Source organism: Humulus lupulus, chromosome 4 (genome assembly GCF_963169125.1).
Source record: "Humulus lupulus chromosome 4, drHumLupu1.1, whole genome shotgun sequence".
Lineage (NCBI taxonomy): Eukaryota > Viridiplantae > Streptophyta > Magnoliopsida > Rosales > Cannabaceae > Humulus > Humulus lupulus.
The window spans coordinates 174,406,575-174,425,923 of record NC_084796.1 but is presented as its reverse complement, the minus strand read 5'-3'; the positions used below and the strand labels follow the sequence as shown (position 1 = coordinate 174,425,923).

The 19,349-nt window shown below is 36.6% G+C and overlaps 1 protein-coding gene across 1 annotated transcript; it reads left to right on the top strand.

The window, feature by feature from the left end:
* Positions 1-9,573: 9,573 nt before the first annotated feature.
* On the top strand, positions 9,574-11,299 carry LOC133832683 (uncharacterized protein At3g49055-like). Its single transcript, XM_062262994.1, has 4 exons — positions 9,574-10,334; positions 10,613-10,694; positions 11,008-11,084; positions 11,227-11,299. Exons 1-4 carry the CDS (start codon positions 9,574-9,576, stop codon positions 11,297-11,299), a joined length of 993 nt encoding a protein of 330 aa, XP_062118978.1.
* The last annotated feature ends 8,050 nt before the right edge of the window (positions 11,300-19,349 follow it).

Below are 19,349 nucleotides of genomic sequence, written 5' to 3'. Positions count from 1 at the left end.
CATATGTGCATATCAAGCCAAGACAATCTAATGTTGCTAAGATTATGCAGAAACTACTAAGGATTTCTACTGCCTTAATTTGATTAGACCTGAAATAGTTTTAATTGACTGATATAGCATAATGCATTGTTCTAGAATAAGAATATTATATACTCCATAACACCAAGAAAAAAATATCTTACTTATCCAATCTCTTGATAAACATTTTCACCTAACCAGATATTGAACTGGGTTTTGTTTTCTCTGTGAAAGCCTTAAAAAAAGAACCTTTATCTGGATCATCAGGACTAAGCCATGACAAAAGAAACTACACCCTTGGTTGACTTGCTCTTTTTGCAACCCAAACTGCCTTCTTGTCCTTATCATTCTTAAACCAGATTCCTATGTACTCATTGCTTGAATCACCAGAACTGAAGAATTCTAGCTCAAACACCCCATTAGAAGAAACCAAGGTTTCATAATTATACAAAGTCTCTCCATTCAGTTTAAGGGTATTTTGTCTGTTATACTTTTACATCAAATTCATTCCTAACAATATTTTCATCGAGTGTAACAAGTTCAAAAATAAAAAAATTAGCATAACAGCCTCTTAAACTATTTGATTTAGTAAATTAGTTCCTAAATTATAAAATATAACAATTAAGTTCCTGAATATGATTATTTTTACTGATTGATTGTATTGCATTACAAAATTGATAAATATGATTGAGCAAAAATACAAAATACATCAAACTATGACATCATAAACTATAAACCCAATATCTCTATATTGACCCTTTAGCAATGTCATGCAATCTTTTCCATCAATAATGCGTAAAAAAATTCACATACATAAGACTTAATTACCATTATTTAACGAGATTAGAGACTTAATTACTATATTTTATAATTCATAGACCGATTTGGAAAGAGTTGAAATGCTAAAAACCCATTATACTTAGTATAATGTAATTACATTATTATTATATAGTTTTGGATTGGAGATGGAAAATCATATCACTTTCCAAAATAAAAACAACAAGCCATTCATTTGGAGTTTCAACACAAATGAAGATCAATGTTACATTACAGTCCAGTGAGCAAGCAAGGCACACTAGTAGTCTCTACATGTACAGCTAACAGGCAAACTATCTACCACAATATAGGCCAGTCGTTTTCCTACTTCTAAAGGCAAAAAATGAGTTAACCAACGAAAAATTAAACAAATTGTCACTAGTCAGTAATGAAATTATTGACTTGGAGAGAAAAAAAAAAAAAAAGACCAACGGCGGTAAGTCAATTTCTAACTGCAAAATTTATGCCCACAAGTAATGCATAACCTGACTTGACTGACCTCATTATATTTATTATACCAACAAAATCCTGCCCCTTCCCAAACACTCCATTCAGTCTCCTTAAAAATGACTAGTAGAGAACAATGGGCTGACCAAGTTAGAATGGTGGTCAATATTGCAGCCTCCTTAAGACTTCATTTTTGGTTTTATGTGGCATATGTTATTAAATACAGATGGAAATGGAAATAGAATATATATTTCCTTGAGGGTTGACAAACTAGAAAAAAAAAAAGAGAATATTTAAATGGTAACACTTCTATGGTAAGATTTTTTTTTGCCCCTTAATAAAATTGACTCTGGGTTAATTTATAGGCTAGTGATGCCTATAACCTCTGTGTCATTTCTTCTCTGTAGCCAGACATGTCTTCTTATTGTTTATTCTATTTATGCACTCAAAATTTTCTATATATATTAAATAGAATATATATATTCAGTTCAAGTTTTAAATGACAGTGTAACTATTGCTCAAATATATACATTTATATATATACTCAATTCAATTTTTAAATACAAGGGAAAGCATAACTTAATGTGTATTATAAACAACCTTAGCAGCAAGTGCAAAAGAATAATGAACTTCTTTTGCTAAATACAACTTTAATGAAAATTAAACCTGCTACTGTTTATAGTGAACACCATGATTATAGATACCAAAAGCATTAAAACTATAATTCATCAATATCAGAGATGTAACAGCTAAGTAAGCAATGAGTATTTTTTTTTCTCAATCTTTCTCCTCATAATAAACCAAACTGAAATAAGTATGGTACCCAATTTATTTGTAATAAGCAGAATCTATATAATACATATATCGAAATTTTGGTTACCTGAAATTGTTTACTGGTTTTTTCACGCACAAATACTCTCCATTCAGTTTCTGATTTGATATTATCAGGCTTTAATTTTAGTCGTTCTTGTTCATTTGGTAGCTCGTTCAGCTTAGTAACTAGCCTGGACTTGGAAGATCTCCACAGGTCTCCCATTACTTTCATACACCAGTCTCGTTCCCAATCTTTGTCCACCTTATACCTTGTCTGCATTCACATTAAATATTAATTTATGAGTATTCACCTAAAAATTTTATCTTTTAACACATGAATAAATATAAGTTTAGAACCTGGATTGTTGACCACAAAATATCTTTCATTGATTTTGGAACCTTTCGCCAATCAGCTATTGTGTATGGTACAAGTTCCCTTACAAGAGGACCTATAAATGATGAAAGACTAACCGAGCCTTCCCCTACAACTTGCCCTCTTGCATTAAACCTTACAGTAATACGACCATCAGGTTGGAGAGCAATACCTTTCAGCTTTGTTGGGCCTCTTTTTCTTTTGTTTTGAGTGACATTCTCTGTAGAGTTAACTAGAAATTCTTCCTGATTATTATTGAGAGGCACATCTTCTTCATGAGCAATAGATTGGCGATGGGAGGACCTTGTATTAGCAGCAAGAGAACCTTTGGTTGATGGCCTAATCAACCTAGACTTGGGTGACTCGTTCATCATAGTTTCTGAATTCTTTTGTGGAGTGTTAAAATCATCTTCAAAATCATTGTCAACAAAATGGCGCAGAGATCTTCTTGTTTTGTTCAGGTTGTGGAGTGGAGATGTTCCTTGGGTTCTACCTAACGCAGTTGCTCGTTGTGGGGACATGTTTTCATCTTCGTTGTCATCCTCATTTGTTGGATTTATACCAAACGCTGCTTCATAAGATCTTTTAGATGCAGGTGGTGAATCCATTATAACTTTAGTAGAGGATGCAAAACGAAGCTTCGATTTCTTCTTCTCTGCCAACTTTCCAAACTTAGCTGCTAATTGCCTCCTCTTTTCTGCCACAATTTCTTTCAAAGCACCATGTTGCAAGTGAACTTGAGTTGAAGGGGATCCAACCTCCTTTTCATTGACTAAACCTCCATCCTTTTCATTGACTAAACTTCCATCCTGCTTCTTTTTTCTAGTCTCCATATTGTACCTGTATAAGATTAAGAGATTAAGAGATTTAGTTAAAAGTAATTTGAAATATGCACTAAATTTGCATCATACAAAAACATGTATTTTAAATATGACAATCACAATGCTTAAGTTAAGGAAACAATTTTTAAAGCAGTTCAAGAAACTTAATAAGTACAATAATAAAAAAAAATCATAAAAAAGTAATGACTATACATTTTATGATTAATAAGAAAATGTTGTACTTTTTAACTTTGAGCAATCGGATTCTCATCATGTTGGTCATCATATATTTCTGATTCGTAGTGTCCTCTTGGTGGAGCCTTTAACACAATATACCAATTTTAATTTTCATTCTCCCTTGCGTAAAATATCTGTTTAGCTTGTGAAGCAAGTATAAATGGTTCTCTAATAAACTCTTTTTGTCCTTGGTGTAGGTTTACAATAGTATACCAATCAACCTTCTTTACACCCTTGCCAACATGTGCCTAATTGCACCTAAATAAAGGGATATGAAAACTGTAATAGTCCAAGAGTATAATCTGATTAATTAACCCATAATATCCTACAACATCAGCCAATTGTGCATCATCTTTAGCACTAGATCTACACATTGTTGTTGCTTCCATATAAACACCACTATTTTGTGCCGTTCTCTCTGCATCCTTAGTATGAAATCGCTGCCCATTAATAACATATCCCTTATAGGATATGACTGCTTTACGAGGACCATGTGCTAATCTTGATAACATAGCATCAAATTCTGCAGTAGAAAACTACAGAAGGAAACATTTTTATCACATAATTTCATCATAATTTCAGATTAATACAAATTAAATAGTGTATTGGCCCATACCTTTTCTTCTAACCACAAGGGAAAAAGCTCAGTATGTTGTTTCCAAAGTAGAGTGTGATTGGTTCTTAAAGTATTGTTATTCTTATTTAGTTGTTGTAGATGCATCCTATATTTTTTTTAAAAATTAATCACCATCAATAATTAAGCGACAATGAAATTAGAAGATAATAAGTTTATCCACTCACTCTAAATATTGCTCTGTGACAGCTAAATTGAATAATACATAGCGATGTGCACTAGCTAGATCCTTATCATTTAGTGTAACAGTTACACCACGATGAAGTGGACGACCTTCAAGTATCACATCACTATCATTATATTCGTTACGTCCAATGAAGGAACCTTCGTCATTAGATTGTTTCAAAAATGATGCACAAAAGTGCATTGACTCATCTGCAATGTAACGTTCAGCAATAGATGCTTCGGGATGTGTAGGTTGCATCACATACCCTTTAAGTAACTTCATATATCTACAAATAAAGAAGGAACCTTCCTCATTAGTTAAGGGAAATTCATGTTATACTATTGAAAGGTTACTAAAAATATTTACCTTTCAAAGTGATACATCCATCGAAATTGAACAGGACCACATAATAACACTTCTCGTCCAAGGTGAACAACTAAATGTACCATAGGGTCGAAGAATGAAGGAGGAAAATATCTTTCAAACATACAAATTGTTTCAACTACTTCTGCTTCCAATTCTATGATTTCTTTTACGTCAACCACATGTTGGCATATTCCATTAAAAAATTTGCTGAGTCTTATAATTGCCTCTCGTGGACCATCCTCCATCAATCCTCGAATGGCCACTACCAGCAATTGTTGCATTAAGACATGGAAATCATGAGACTTAAGCCCCATCAACTTACGTTCCTCAACTACTACACAGTTACTAATGTTTGAGCTATAACCATCATGTAACTTTAAATCAAATAACCTTTGGCAAAACATTGTCTTCTCTGATCTAGAAAGTGTGTAAGATGCTGCTGGAAGTCGTATAATCCCATCTTTCTCCACCGGATGCAAGGCCTTCTTGATACCCAAATCCTTTAAATCCAATCGAGCATTAAGATGATCTTTGGATTTTCCATTCAAGCCCAACAATGTGCTAATAATACTATCACACATTTTTTTCTATATGCATAACATCCAAATTATGACGAACTAACAAAACCTACAAAGATTAAAGACACATCATCAACAAATTGAAGTTACATTTTATAAGCTTAAACTTTCAATTTTAAATAACTTCAAAATATATTAAACTAACCTCCCAATATGGTAGATTGAAAAATATAGATTTCTTCTTCCACATTCCTTCCACCTTATTATCCCGACTCCTTTTTTTGGGATTCATATTTTTTCCAAAATCGTTGGTAATTTGATTTAGTTCTTCAACAATTTCACTACCACTCAAAACTTTAGGGGGGCCTCTTTCTTCTGTAGCTCCATTGAACCATGCTTTCTTAGACCGATATGGATGATCAAACGGGAGAAATCTCCTAGTATTTTGGTATGAAAATTTTTTACTATGTTTCAGCCTAGTTGCACATGTATCATTACCACAAATCGGGCAAGCTGTCTTGCCTTTGGTTGTACACCCAGCAAGATTTCCATATGCAGGAAAATCGTTTATTGTCCACAACAACATTGCCTTCAAATTGAAGAAGCTTTTGTCGAATGCATCATAAGTATGCACTCCATTATTCCACAATTTGTTTAAGTCTTCAATAAGAGGCTCCAAATAAATATCAATATCGTTTCCAGGTTGTTTACGACCTGGAATCAATAATGACAAAAATGTATTTTCGTCCCTCATGCACAACCAAGGTGGTAAATTATAGATAACAAGCATCACTGGCCAACAACTATAAGTGGAGCTTAGACTTTTATAGGGGTTAATTCCATCAGCAGCTAGTCCGAGCCTAAGGTTGCGTGGTTCAAGATTAAACTCTGGCCATCTTTCATTAATGGAATCCCAAGCAGGTGTATCCACTGGATGTCGCATCTTCCCATCAATACTTTTATGAGTGAAATGCCACCTTAAGTTTTCAGCCATTTCTTTTGATCTAAACAATCTTTTCAATCGGGGTATTATCGGAAAATACCTCAAAACTTTGGCAGCCTCACCAACTTTAACATTCTTTGTGTGTTTATCAACTTTCCATCTAGAAACACTACACTTAGGACAAACATCCATTTTAGCCTTCTCCTTTCTAAATAAGCAACAATCATTAATACAAGCATCAATCTTTTCATATTTCAAATCGAAATTTCTCAAAAATTTCCTAACTGAGTACATGGAATCAGGAAGTACATTGTTTTTGGGAAACATATCACAAAGGAGTTCTAATAGTCCAATAAAACTTTTGTCTGTCCAACCATTCAGATTCTTCAACCTATATAAAGCTACAATTGATGAAAGTTTTGTGTATTTCTCACACCCTTCATATAAAGGAGTTTCCGCATCCTCCAACTTCTTTTGAAGATCTTCGTTAACAAATTCATCGTCTTCACCACCTCCACAACCTATATTATTGTCCACATCATCCATGGCAGCAGTCGTGTATAAATCAAATGCATCCATATCATTCGAAACTTCGTCAACTTGAGTATCAATGGGTTGCTCTCCATGGTGAACCCAAATACGATAAGTTGGATCCATTCCGGTTATAACTAAGTGCTCAAAAACATCATCAACACAATGATGATTTAAGTTTCGACGCTTCTTACAAGGACAGATAATTTTATTTGGAAAACCATAATTTCTTTCTACCATTTTCACAAAGTCCCATGCCGCATCCGTGTACTCTTTTGTAGCTCTACATATTTTTAAAAAAAAAGAGATTAACCTTAATATATTTTCTTAGGCCTTCAATATTACTTGAAATTTAAAGTTATTTTTGAAATAATACCTGTTTAGTTTCACCCAATTTTTGTTCAACATTTTCTTCACTTAGCTGCTATCTAAGCTAGCTATATAAGTCCTAGTCTTCTTCATAATCAAAAAAAAAAAAAAAATCAGATCAAGAGAAAAAAGGACAAAGATATTTAGTTGTTTATAAATTTATTTATATGTGAGGAGTGTGACATATATAAGCAAAGATACTTTGCCTTATAGGATTCATACTTTATCAATTGTTCAATAAAGAATATGAGATCAAGTTCGAAACTGGAGTAGAGACAAAGATCACAATGATCTTTGTTCTTCAACCAATATAATTCTTGTGTTGGTTTCATTATTTCTTTTCTTCTTCTCTATTTAGTTTTCTGGGCTATATTCATTTTGGTTCACTTCTGTTTTTACTAACATTACATTCTGCACTCTACACATTTATTTAAATGTGCCATTGAATATGTTGTTCTAGTTTTGAGAAAGAGTTTCCTTTTAACTGCTGACTTTGTTATTTGATCATGAGTATAACATCTAGAACAAGAGATAATACCAATACAAACAATAAATTTAGTTCAAGTTTGATTTAAACAGAATAACAAACAAATAAGATCATTCAATCTCTATAAGCATATAAGCCCATTAAGGATTAAACCTGATGCTCTACAGAAATGTCTTCTCTCTCTCTCTTTAACCTAAGGTAGAAATGTCTTCTCTCTTTATCCGAAGGAAAAGTACCTGCAACAATGCACAATATGTTTCAATAGGATTAAAATAAATATGAGGAACAAGTTTGAGAGAATACAATAATGAGCAAAGGAGAGAGTTATTGTGCAAACATTAAAACAATTAATAGACAAACGAAACCAAATATCTTGAATGGAAATGAAAATTAGTTTCACTTTCTTATATTTAATATAACTTGTAAATACTATAGATAAGAAAATGAAATTCAACACAAATCAACCAAAGACAACAAGTAGCTAACATTCTTTCAATACATATAAATACACAGATATAATAAACCCAACAACTATTTTTTTTAGGAAGACTAGTAGATGTTAGAATTGTAGAACACTCAACAAAAATGCATAAACATTAATATCCAAATATTTAAGCTACAATTAGAACAAGTTTTATCTTTCTTTCTTTCTCTACAAAAAGAAGAAATTAATTAAAATATCTAAAGAATATTCTATTGATTGTTTTTGCATATACAACAGTGACAAAAAAAAATTGTAATAGTATTGGGAGGGAGGGAATGAGCTTGTGAATATTCTTGTTCTTGATGTTGATGTAGTTTGAGTGACATGAAAACATGCATGCACAGACACATTTTGTACATTGATATCAAGTGAAACTATCCATAAACATAACACTTACTTTTTGGCAAGTCCACCCGTTGTTTATGTTCGTGGAGTGAATCCTGAATAACTGAAATCGACGAAACAAATAAGCATCGAGCCTGTGCATCAATATTCAGGATTAGTCCAGCAGAATAAATGATCATTTAAGCTTGTTAAGGCATAAAGGACAGTTACGAACTAGTATGAACAAAAAACGCCAAGTACAGAAACACTATACCAACTTCAACACCAGCAAAAACACTCTCCAGAAATTCAGAACCCGTGTAAATTGCTTTTATTGTACTCTTGTGGTCCTGAAATGATTGAAACAGAACTCATATAAACTGCTTTTATCATTAGGCAAACTGATAAGATCTTCCTGCTTCAAACAATTGCTAACCCAGTAATTCAGAGAAAAAAACAGCAATAAAATCCAGACCAATCAACCCAGAATTCAATTCCAGCCAGAAAACAGTAAAGAGAGAGAGAAACAATTTAGTGCCCATCAAGTGTTCTTGTATCAAAGTTGGTAGATAACTTTAAGATGGAAGTACAACTTTAAGTTTTCTGAATCCAATCATAGTTTGATTTGTTTTCTTTAATTAGTACCATATAATTCACTCCAAGTAGAATGAAATAGCTCACTTTACCTTTATATTTGGATATTAAATAGAACTCATCATAGAGTATATGACAAAAATAGAGCAAACTCATATAAGAAAGTAGATAATATGCCAATATTGTTTTAGTTAGTTTACATACAAAGTATTGGCTTATAAATGTATAAATCAAAATCAAAAGAACAAAAAACAAGTAAAATATTTTTCAACAGCCCAGAAATTGTCTATTTGATAAAAAATAATTGAGAACAAATAAATAATCCCATCATTTCATCACGAGAGAAACCTCTAAGAAACTAACTCCACCAAAAATTGACTTAATTTCATTTCACCTACGAGAATCTCAGCTCAGTACATTATTAAAATTTCTTGAAAACCCAAATGTTGATATACATAAATTAGATTAATCAAAACATAGATATGGAAATTAAAGAGTAACATTAGATACCTGATAGAGATGAAATGCGGAGAACCAACGAAGAGAATTTAGGGGGTGAAGTTTTCTTTCTTTCTTTCCTTTCCGTTTTTCCTTTCCTTTTTTCCTGAGAATTCAGGGGGAAAAAAAAGAGTATGAAGAGCAAGCACTGTATTTGGGTTGAAGATCGACAAGTAAAAGAGGCCAATTTTTCTTCTTTTTTTGAGCAAAGCCAACTCAAAAGATGCTTGGGAGACAAATCATTAGGGCACAATTGGAAAAAACTTGAAAAGGAAGTTGAAATTTTCAGGGAGAGAATTGAAGACATGGAAATGAAGAGAGAGCAAAGCAATGATATTTTGTCTAAATGCTTGGAGTCTCTTTCATCAGCAAATGTGAGCTTGGAAAGGATCATAAAAAATGTGGCTGTAGAAAAAACTGATGATGATGATGATGGCAAGTTCATTAAAGGCATAGAAAAGAGTGATTCAATGCGTTTGGAATTGGAATTGACTGAAGAGCTATTGGTAGTTACAAGACTTGCTTCTGAGGCTGAAGAGAAGGTGAATGAGTACAAAGAATTGAGGAAGAAGGAGAAGAGGGAGTTGGAGAATAGTGTGGTGAGTTTGACAGAGGAGAATAGAGATACCAACAGTTTGCTGAGAGCAGCCTTGTTGGAGAAGGAAGCTATGGAGAAGAGGTTGAAGGTGAATAGCGAGCAGAAGAGAGTTGCCCTTTTGCAGATTGTGGAGCGAGGTTTGCAGAGAGTTGCTTTTGGGTTTATGATGGGAAGTGGGAGCACTGAGCAATCACTAGAGAGTTTTTCAGGAACCAAGTCAGATAGCAGTGAGTGTGAAGAGGATGCAATATTTCGTAATTGTTTTTATTCGTATCTATTAGATTTTGCTGATTTTTGGTTTGTATTCTACAATTGACTTAATTGGGTAGTTAATAAAATTTATATAGATCTGGCTCCCCATTCCCCATGGTCTGTCTCACCAAATCATACCCGAGAGAATTTTGGTTCAGAATTTTCTTATATGATCACCACGCTCCATGCTTCTTATTGATTTATTTTATTGGGTCTAAAATCTGGACTTGATTTCGAAATTCTGACAGGATGATTTACTTATTTGTATGTAAACTCATACTCTGACGTAGAAAATACGTGAATTTTTACTTTTTAAATTTTAGGTGGATTGGAGATCTAGACATATATGTAATTAAGATAGTGGGGTTGTTGAAAATATATAGAAGTTTCCAGGATTTTGATGAGGTATAAGGGTGTGGCTCTTCTAGTAATTGTGAAATTTAGCTGTGGGTTCATTTCAAATTTTATAGAAATTACTTGACCTGTGCGTTGTGGTGCCTAGTTGAGCTTGTTAGTGATATAAGGTTGTAAATTTTCTATCCTCTCCACGAATAAAAGCCTGGTATGTATGTACTAAGATTACCTTACTTTAGTTGATTAAGAATGGCCAACACCAATTTCATTATTAGCCTGAAACTGGAACTAGATGATTGACCTTTGAGAATCGGACAAATGTTAAAACTATCTAATTACTGTCATTTTGAAATTTTCTTATTAGGCATCAACTGTGGAGAGGATAATGAAGAATTTACGGCTTGAGATAACTAAGTTGAGGCGATCTTTGGAAGAATCCAGGTATACCCTTTACCATTCAATTACTAAAGAGAAAACTACAACATTTTTAAAAACAATTCTATCTGTTCACATCTTTCTATGCCCCTTGGAGTTTCTTTTTGGTGTTTTCTATTACTTAACATCAGCACTATGCCCAGGTCAGACACCGATTGCAGAGTCTTACAGAGAAACAAGCTCAAATTATTGAAGAAAACAAGTTATACATCAAGGAGTAAGAGGAAAGAGAGAGAATTGTTTTTAAAAATGAGTTTAATGTATACAATTAGAAGAAACAAAAATGCATGCACTTACTTGCTTGGTAGAGGTGTACTTCGGAGCTGCTTGATTAACTGAGAGAGAGTGATCGGACGGGAGAGGCACCGACTGAGAGAACCGAGAGAGACCCTTGGCTGTGCTGACTGAGAGAACCGAGATGCGGGTGGGAGAGGCGCTGGGTTCGTCTGGGTTCCTCTGAGAGAGATTCACAGTGAGCGGGTGGGAGAGGCATTGGGTTCGTCGGCGCTGGGTTCGTCTGGGTTCCTCTGAGAGAGATTCACAGTGAGCGGGTGGGAGAGGCACTAGGTTCGTCTGGGTTCCTCTGAGAGAGATTCACAGTGAGCGGGTGGGAGAGGCAATGGGTTCGCCTGGGTTCCTCTGAGAGAGAGATTCACAGTGAGTGGGTGGGAGAGGCGGGTTCATCTGGGTTCCTCTGAGAGAGAGATGGATTATGCTATGGAGTGAAAATGGAGAAAATGGGAGAGACGGGTAACGTGGGAAGAGAGAGAGAGACGGGAATGAGGGAGGGGAAATGGGTTTTTCTTTGTCTTTTCCTTTTTCAATTAAGCTGCTTTGACAAAAAAAAAAAAGAAAAACAATAAGCGCCAATGAAATAATACTCCCGCCAATTAATGAACAGTGTGCTGTATAGATTATGTAACTTTTTAATAGCGTTTTTTTAATAATGTCCAAATGCAATGCTATTAATGAAGCTTTTTCTTGTAGTGCACGATGGGTCGAAGCAAAGGTTGGGTTGCGTGCTGATGCAGAATGATAAGGTAATAGCCTACTCCTCAAGGCAGCTAAAGGAGTACGAGCAACGCTATCCAACTCACGATATGGGTTTGGAAGCGGTGGTCTTTGCGTTAAAAATCTGGCGCCATTATCTTTACGGAGAACGGTGCAAGATTTATACGAACCACAAAAGTTTAAAGTACTTATTTACTTAGAAGGGGCTCAACATGAGGCAGCGCAGGTGATTAGAGCTAGTGAAGGATTACGACTGCAAAATCCTATACCACCCGGGAAAGGCAAACGTAGTTGCCGATGCGCTAAGTAGGAAGAATTCTGGAAACTTAGCAACACTAGCCGGAATAGAAAAGCCACTGCAGCAGGAGCTGATCAATGCTGGAATAGAAGTAGTTGTCGGTAAGCTGGCTAATTTGTCTATCCAATCAAATCTGCTAGAAGATATAAGGATTGGACAAAAGCATGATGACACATTAGTAGTGCATATGGTTGCAGTTCAAGAAATTAAGGCCATAGATTTCTCAATATCAAGTCAAGGTTTATTGAGATATAAGGATCGGGTATGTGTGCCAAATGATCAAAGGATTAAGATGACAATTTTAGAGGAAGCGCACAATACCCCATACTCAGTTCACCCAGGGTTGACCAAGATGACTCACGATCTCAGGGCAATATATTGGTGGCCAGAGATGAAGAAGGATATAGCGAAATTTGTGTCTAAATGCTTAGTGTGCCAACAAGTGAAAGCAGAGCATCAGCAGCCTGCAGGCTTATTGCAGCCACTTAGCCATGGATTTCGTGACAGGTTTGCCACGAACGAATAAGTAGCATGATTTGGCTTGGGTAGTAATAGATAGACTAACCAAGTCGGCTCATTTCCTGCCTATTAAGACTTCATACACAGTGGACCAATATGCAGACATCTATGTTCAAGAGATAGTACGGTTGCATGGAATTCCCAAGACAATAGTGTCTGATAGAGGATCGGTGTTTGCATCGAGATTTTGGGGAAGTTTACAGAAAGCCATGGGTACTAAGTTAAGTCTTAGTACAACTTTTCATCCTCAGACAGACGGTCAGTCCAAGCGCACGATACATATTTTAGAAGATATGTTACGCGCTTGTGTACTTAATTTCGGAGGAACATGGAATAATTACCTACCACTGATAGAGTTCTCCTACAACAATAGCTACCAGTCAACGATCGGGATGGCACCTTAAGAGTTGCTTTATGGAAGGAGGTGTCGATCGCCGCTACACTAGGATGAGGTAGGAGAAAGACAGCTTCTTGGTCCTGAAGCTGTTAGAAAAGCTCAAGAAGTAGTAGCGCTGATTAGAAAGCGTATGCTTGCTGCTCAAAGCCATCAGAAAAGCTATGGGGATGCCAAGCGACGTGATGTGGAATTCAAAGTCAGAGATCAAGTCTTCCTGAAGATATCTCCTATGATAGGTGTGAAGCGGTTTGGGAAGAAAGTCAAGCTTAGTCCCCATTTTATAGGTCCTTTTGAGATATTGGACAAAGTGGGAACAGTTACGTATAGATTAGCCCTACCGCCAACCCTAGCAGATAGTCACAACGTGTTCCACATCTCAATGCTACGAAAGTATGTGTCAGATCCATCTCACGTCCTCAAGTACGAGACGATGGCACACCAGAAAGACTTGAGTTACGAGGAGCAACCGGTTAGCATCGTACATAGAGGGATGAAGCAGTTACGGTCCAAGAGTATTCTGATAGTCAAAGTCCTATGGAGTAATAGTTCTGAACAGGAGGCAACGTGGGAGTTGGAGGAAGACATGCAAGGACGGTATCCGGAATTGTTTGGAAAGTAAATTTCGAGGACGAAATTCTTTTTAGTAGGGAAGAATTGTAGATTCCAAGAACTTTACTTAGCTAGTTAGATAGTAGTAGTAGTAGTAGTAGTAGTAGTAGTAGTAGTAGTAGTAGTAGTAGTAGTAGTAGTAGTAGTAATAGCTAGTAATAGTTGTAGTATGTTTATTACTGTGGATTTTGGGTCAAGCCAGGACTTAGTTGAACACTGGTAGCAACACTTATAGATTTTATTAGTTTAACCTATAGTTCAAGAATATTAATTATAACATAAGGTTTGATTAATATAACTGATTATGAAGATGATATTTATTATACTATAAGGTTTAGATAGACCCAATAAGATAATGACACTTGTCATGTGCATGTTTATTGAGAAATTAAATATTTTTGAGGAATAGTTTATTAAGAGTAATATTTGAAAATCCCAGAGTCTGCCAGCAGCTTTGAAATCGTTATAGGACTCAGTCAAAGTTGTTTACTCAATTCAAATTAGGCTGAAAAAGTGCAATTACGTGTATAATATTTCAGCGTATACCGATATATCGCAGCTCTAGGGGTCGATATATCGCCACTCGGGGAATACGAAAAACACGTAACTTCGCACGAACACTTCGACGAGCCTCAGGAACATAAGCCCAGGCGAGATATCGCCTACCATGGGCGATAAATCGGCTCTAGGGCAGGTTTTTCAAACAATTTTGAAACTGAGCTCATTTTATTCCATAACCTCTTGATAAACCTCAGAATCTTTTTTACCGAGTCTTAAGCCTCTGCTTAACGAATATTCAAATGTTTTTCAATTAAAAAGTCATTATTTTATTCAAGCTAAAAGAAGATCTTTTCATTCTTGAACTCTATAAATAGGACCTAGTACCCAGCCATTTCTTTCATTCTTCAAGCTGAGTTTAGAGCCTTCAAACTGATAGGTTTACTTTAGAGCGTTAAATACTTGGGTTGGGGTTATAAGCTTGATCATTTTAAGCTTATTAAACATTTGGGAAGTAAGGTTAATAGTGTGTATTTTGATATCGAGGTGTAGTTTGGTTATAGAGCATTCAAAGGTATTCCTATTCCTAGTTCATTTCTGTATATTTCATTAGTTTTTATAGTTTTTCTCTACTCGAATCCTAACTCAATATTTTCCATTCTTGGTTAGGCAATTAAGTTCTTTGAACTTGAGGTTATTTTCAGTAAGTTCTTCTTCTCAGTGGTTTAGATTCATTTCTTTTTCATCTCCTTCTTTTAGAAATACTCATCTTCTCATTAAAGGTTTTTAGGAGTGTTCCAAAATCCTGTCCTTGTTCTCACATCCCGGTATTTGGTAAGGAAAATAGGATAGTTATTATATGCTTATATGATTATGCAACAATATGTTTTTATATGTTATGATTTATATATGTTTTGGGGCTTATAGTTTCTTAAATAGCAAACCCCTACCCTTTTATATTTTGGGGCTTATAGTTGCTTAGCTAGCAAACCTCATTGTATTTTGAGGCTTATAGTTGCTTAGTTAGCAAACCCCAATAATTACCATGTACATGGGTTAGAATTATGATATATGTCTATAGTTATATGTTATATGTTTATAGCTTATGTTTATGTTTATGTTTCATGCTTGTAGTAGATTTTCCTTGCTGGGCATTAGGCTCATTCCTTTGTTTTATATGTGTAGGAAAATAGATATGGAAGCGGAAAGAGTCTTGGTGGCTTGGGATTGTGTATTGAGGGAGAATGGATTCGGTGGATTGCGTGAACGATTAGAGGATGAAGTTGTTTTTAGTCATTTCAATTATGCTTTATATGTATTTTTCCGCACCTGATCTTGTAACGAATTTATTTAAGATTTAAGATATGTTTTATTTTCAAACATTGGGATCCCATATCATACTCCAAATATTATGTATTTTAACTTTTGCTTTACAGTTTTTAATAAAGTTATGACTACTTCGTATGTATGTTTTCTTAAGATTAGTGTCTATGTATAGTAGTTATTTATGGTCCAAAGTCTAGAATTAGTTAGGTCATTACATATGTGATCTCGAACTGACCGAGCTCGACAACCCACTTTAATAGTCTTCTAGAAGCTTCTAGTTTAGATAGAACTTGTCGTAGTGATTGGTCAGTTAGTACATGAATGGGGTGTGCTTGGAAATAAGGTCGGAGCTTTCGATATGAGTGGATTAGGCTGAGAGCCAGTCTTTCCATTAATGGGTATCTCAATTCTGCCCCCAGTAACCTTTTGCTGACATAATATGCTGGTTTTTGTACCTTATTTTCTTCTCGAACGAGCACGACACTAATGCCATGCTCAGTTGTGGCGAGGTATAAATACAAGATTTCTCCCGTGATAGGTGTCGACAAGATTGGTGGTTCGGCGAGGTGCTTCTTTAGGTTTTGGAACGCAAGCTCACACTCTTCCGACCACTCGAATTTTTCGCCCTCTCTTAAAAGGTTGAAAAAGGGAAGACAATGGTTTGTAGATTTCGAAGTAAATCTACTTAGAGTCGCCATCCATCCAATTAATCTCTGGACATCCTTATGCTTTCGATGTGAGGGCATATCAATCAATGCCTTGATCTTGTCTGGATTAACCTCTAATCCACGTGCATTTACAATAAATCCCGGAAACTTTCCCGAAGACACTCCGAAAGAGCACTTTTGTGGGTTAAGTATCATGTTATACTTTCAAAGCACAGTAAAGCATTCTGCAAGATTATCCACACGGTTATTGTTATGTTTGGACTTGACAAGCATCTTATCAACACAAACTTCCATGTTATTCCCTATCTGTTCTGAAAACATCCTGTTCACCAGCCTTTGGTATGTGGCTTCAGTGTTTTTGAGTCCGAAAGGCATGACATTGTAACAGTATAACCCCTTGTCGGCTACAAAGCTCGTATGTTCTAGGTCCAGTGCTTGCATGGAAATATGGTTATATCCAGAGTATGCATCCATAAATGACATGATGTCGTGTCCTGCAGTGGCGTATATGAGCTCATCTATCCGAGGTAGGGGAAAAATCTTTAGGAGATGCCTTGTTAAGGTCTGAGTAGTTGATACAGGTTTGCCATTTGTCATTGGGTTTCGGAACCAACACTCGATTTGCAATCCAATCAGGATAGAAGGCATCTCGTAAGAATCGATTTTCCTTCAACCTGTTGACTTCTTCCTTAAGGGCCTTCTTTCTATCATCGTCCAGGAGTCTTTGCTTTTGTTGCTTCGGGGGGAAGCTTTTGTCAATGTTAAGTGTGTGGCTCATGACATTCGGACTAATTCCCACCATGTCCGAGTGTGACCATGCAAACACATCCTGGTTTTCTTTTAAGAAGTAGATTAACTGTTATTTCGCTTATTTTGAAAGATTCTTACCCACTTTCACCGTCTTCGTGGGATCGACTTCTTCGAGCTTGACCTTCTCGAGCTTTTCTAGAGGTTCGAGGTCAGCCCTTTCTTCTATCCTGGGGTTGATCCCTTCATCTATCTCGAATACTGTCCCATCCTTGTTCTAAATAATTACAAGTGTATGTGCACTTGTTTGCTTCTTTTCCCTTATGAAGATGTTATAGAATTCTCTTCCCGCAAGCTGGTCTCCCTTCAACGTCCCGATGCATCTAGAAGTCGGGAACTTGATTGCCAAATGCCTAATGGATGATACTGCCTCCAGCCCAACTAGGGCGGGTCTCTCGAGCAGTACGTTGTAGGCCGATGGGAGGTCTACCACAACAAACTCCATCATCTTGGTTACTGAGACTGGATAGTCTCCCAAGGTCACAGGGAGTTTGAAGGATCCCATACAGGCAATCCTTCTCCTGGAAAACTGTACAATGTTGTTGCACATGCTTTCAAATCACGAAGTGTGAGTCCCATCTTTTCTAGAGTGGCTTTATAAAGGATATTCACTGAACTCTTGTTATAAATCAGGACTCGGCGTACCCTCTTGTTCGCGAGTTGGAGAGTTATAACGAGGGGATCGTTATGGGGAAACTGGACATGTGACGCATCCTCTTCAGTAAATGTTATGGGTTGAGTCTCAACCCTCTACTATCTTGGAGCTCGCGACTCAGGTGTGTAGGGAAAACCGTCTCAAGTCTTGAGCTCGTTCACGTATCTCTTTTGGACGCTTCTCCCCGATCCTGCAATGTGAGGTCCCCCCAAGATGGTTATTACATCCTCTCCATCAATCGGAGGGGGTCGCTCGTCCTCCCAAGCCCGAGAGTTATTGTTCTAGGCAGGTTGTGCAGCGGCTGCACTTTGGCTTGTGGAAGCTTGATTGGTATTTCGGTTCCTGACGTACTGTCCAAAATATCACCTCGAGATCAAGCCTTCGATCTCATATTTCAGTTGACGACATTCATCGGTTGTGTGTCCAATATCTCTATGGAATCTACAATATTTATTTGGATCCCTTTTTTCCTTTTAGTTCCTCATGGGGTCAAGTCGTCTGAACGGGACCTGGTTCTCATTAGCCAGGTAAATATTCTCCTGAGACTCGTTGAGCTTGGTATACACTTTGTATACGGAGAAATATTTGTCCTCTTTCTTCTTCTTCCCTCCATCAGCCTCGAGGTTATTCCCCTCGTTCTTCTTCCTTTTAGAAGAGTTGTCCCCATAAGGTTTCGAAGTTGAGGGGGTCACCGAGGTCAAGGCAGAGTTTATGTTCGTCATTGTAGTTATGGGCTGAGAGGTCATTTTCAGTGCTAACCTTGCCTCTTCTACATTGACAAACCTCTAGGCCCTCCGATAGAACTCAATTTGCGACTTGATAGGTTTCCTTTCTAAGTCTTCCCAAAGGGGACTTCCTGGAAGTAAACCCGCTCTAACAGCCATTAGGTGATCGCTATCGTTGACATCACGAGCTTGGGCCACTTCTAGGTTAAACCTCGTGAGGTAACTCTTAAATGACTCATTTTGTTGTTGTCGGACATTCGTTAAGGCTGAGGCCTCGGGCCTGATGCCAATCGTAGCCTTAAATTATTTCTTAAAGTCCTTAGACAATTGATCCCAGGATGAGATCGAATACCTTTTAAACTTCTCAAACCTATTTTTTTCTTGTCCTGTAAGTGTGGCAGGAAACAGCATACATCTGAGCTTGTACCCAACATTGTTGGCTCGCATGATGGTGTTGAAGGTACTCAGATGACTATACGGGTCTAAGTTTCCGTCAAATGGCGAGACATGAGGTATCCTGAACCCCTGAGGGAACGGAGTGCTGGAGATATGCGGGGCAAAAGGCTCGAGCTCTTCGTCAGACTCTTCAGCCTTGTCCATAATACGCTCATTCTGCAGGAGCCTAAATGCTCTTTCTAATTGGCCAATCCTCTCTTGGACTAAATCCACTGAAGGTCAAGCCTGGACCTAAGGGGGCTGGTTATCGTTAATAAAAACTCTAGCTCTCTGTCTCGGTATAGGATTATACGCTGACTGTT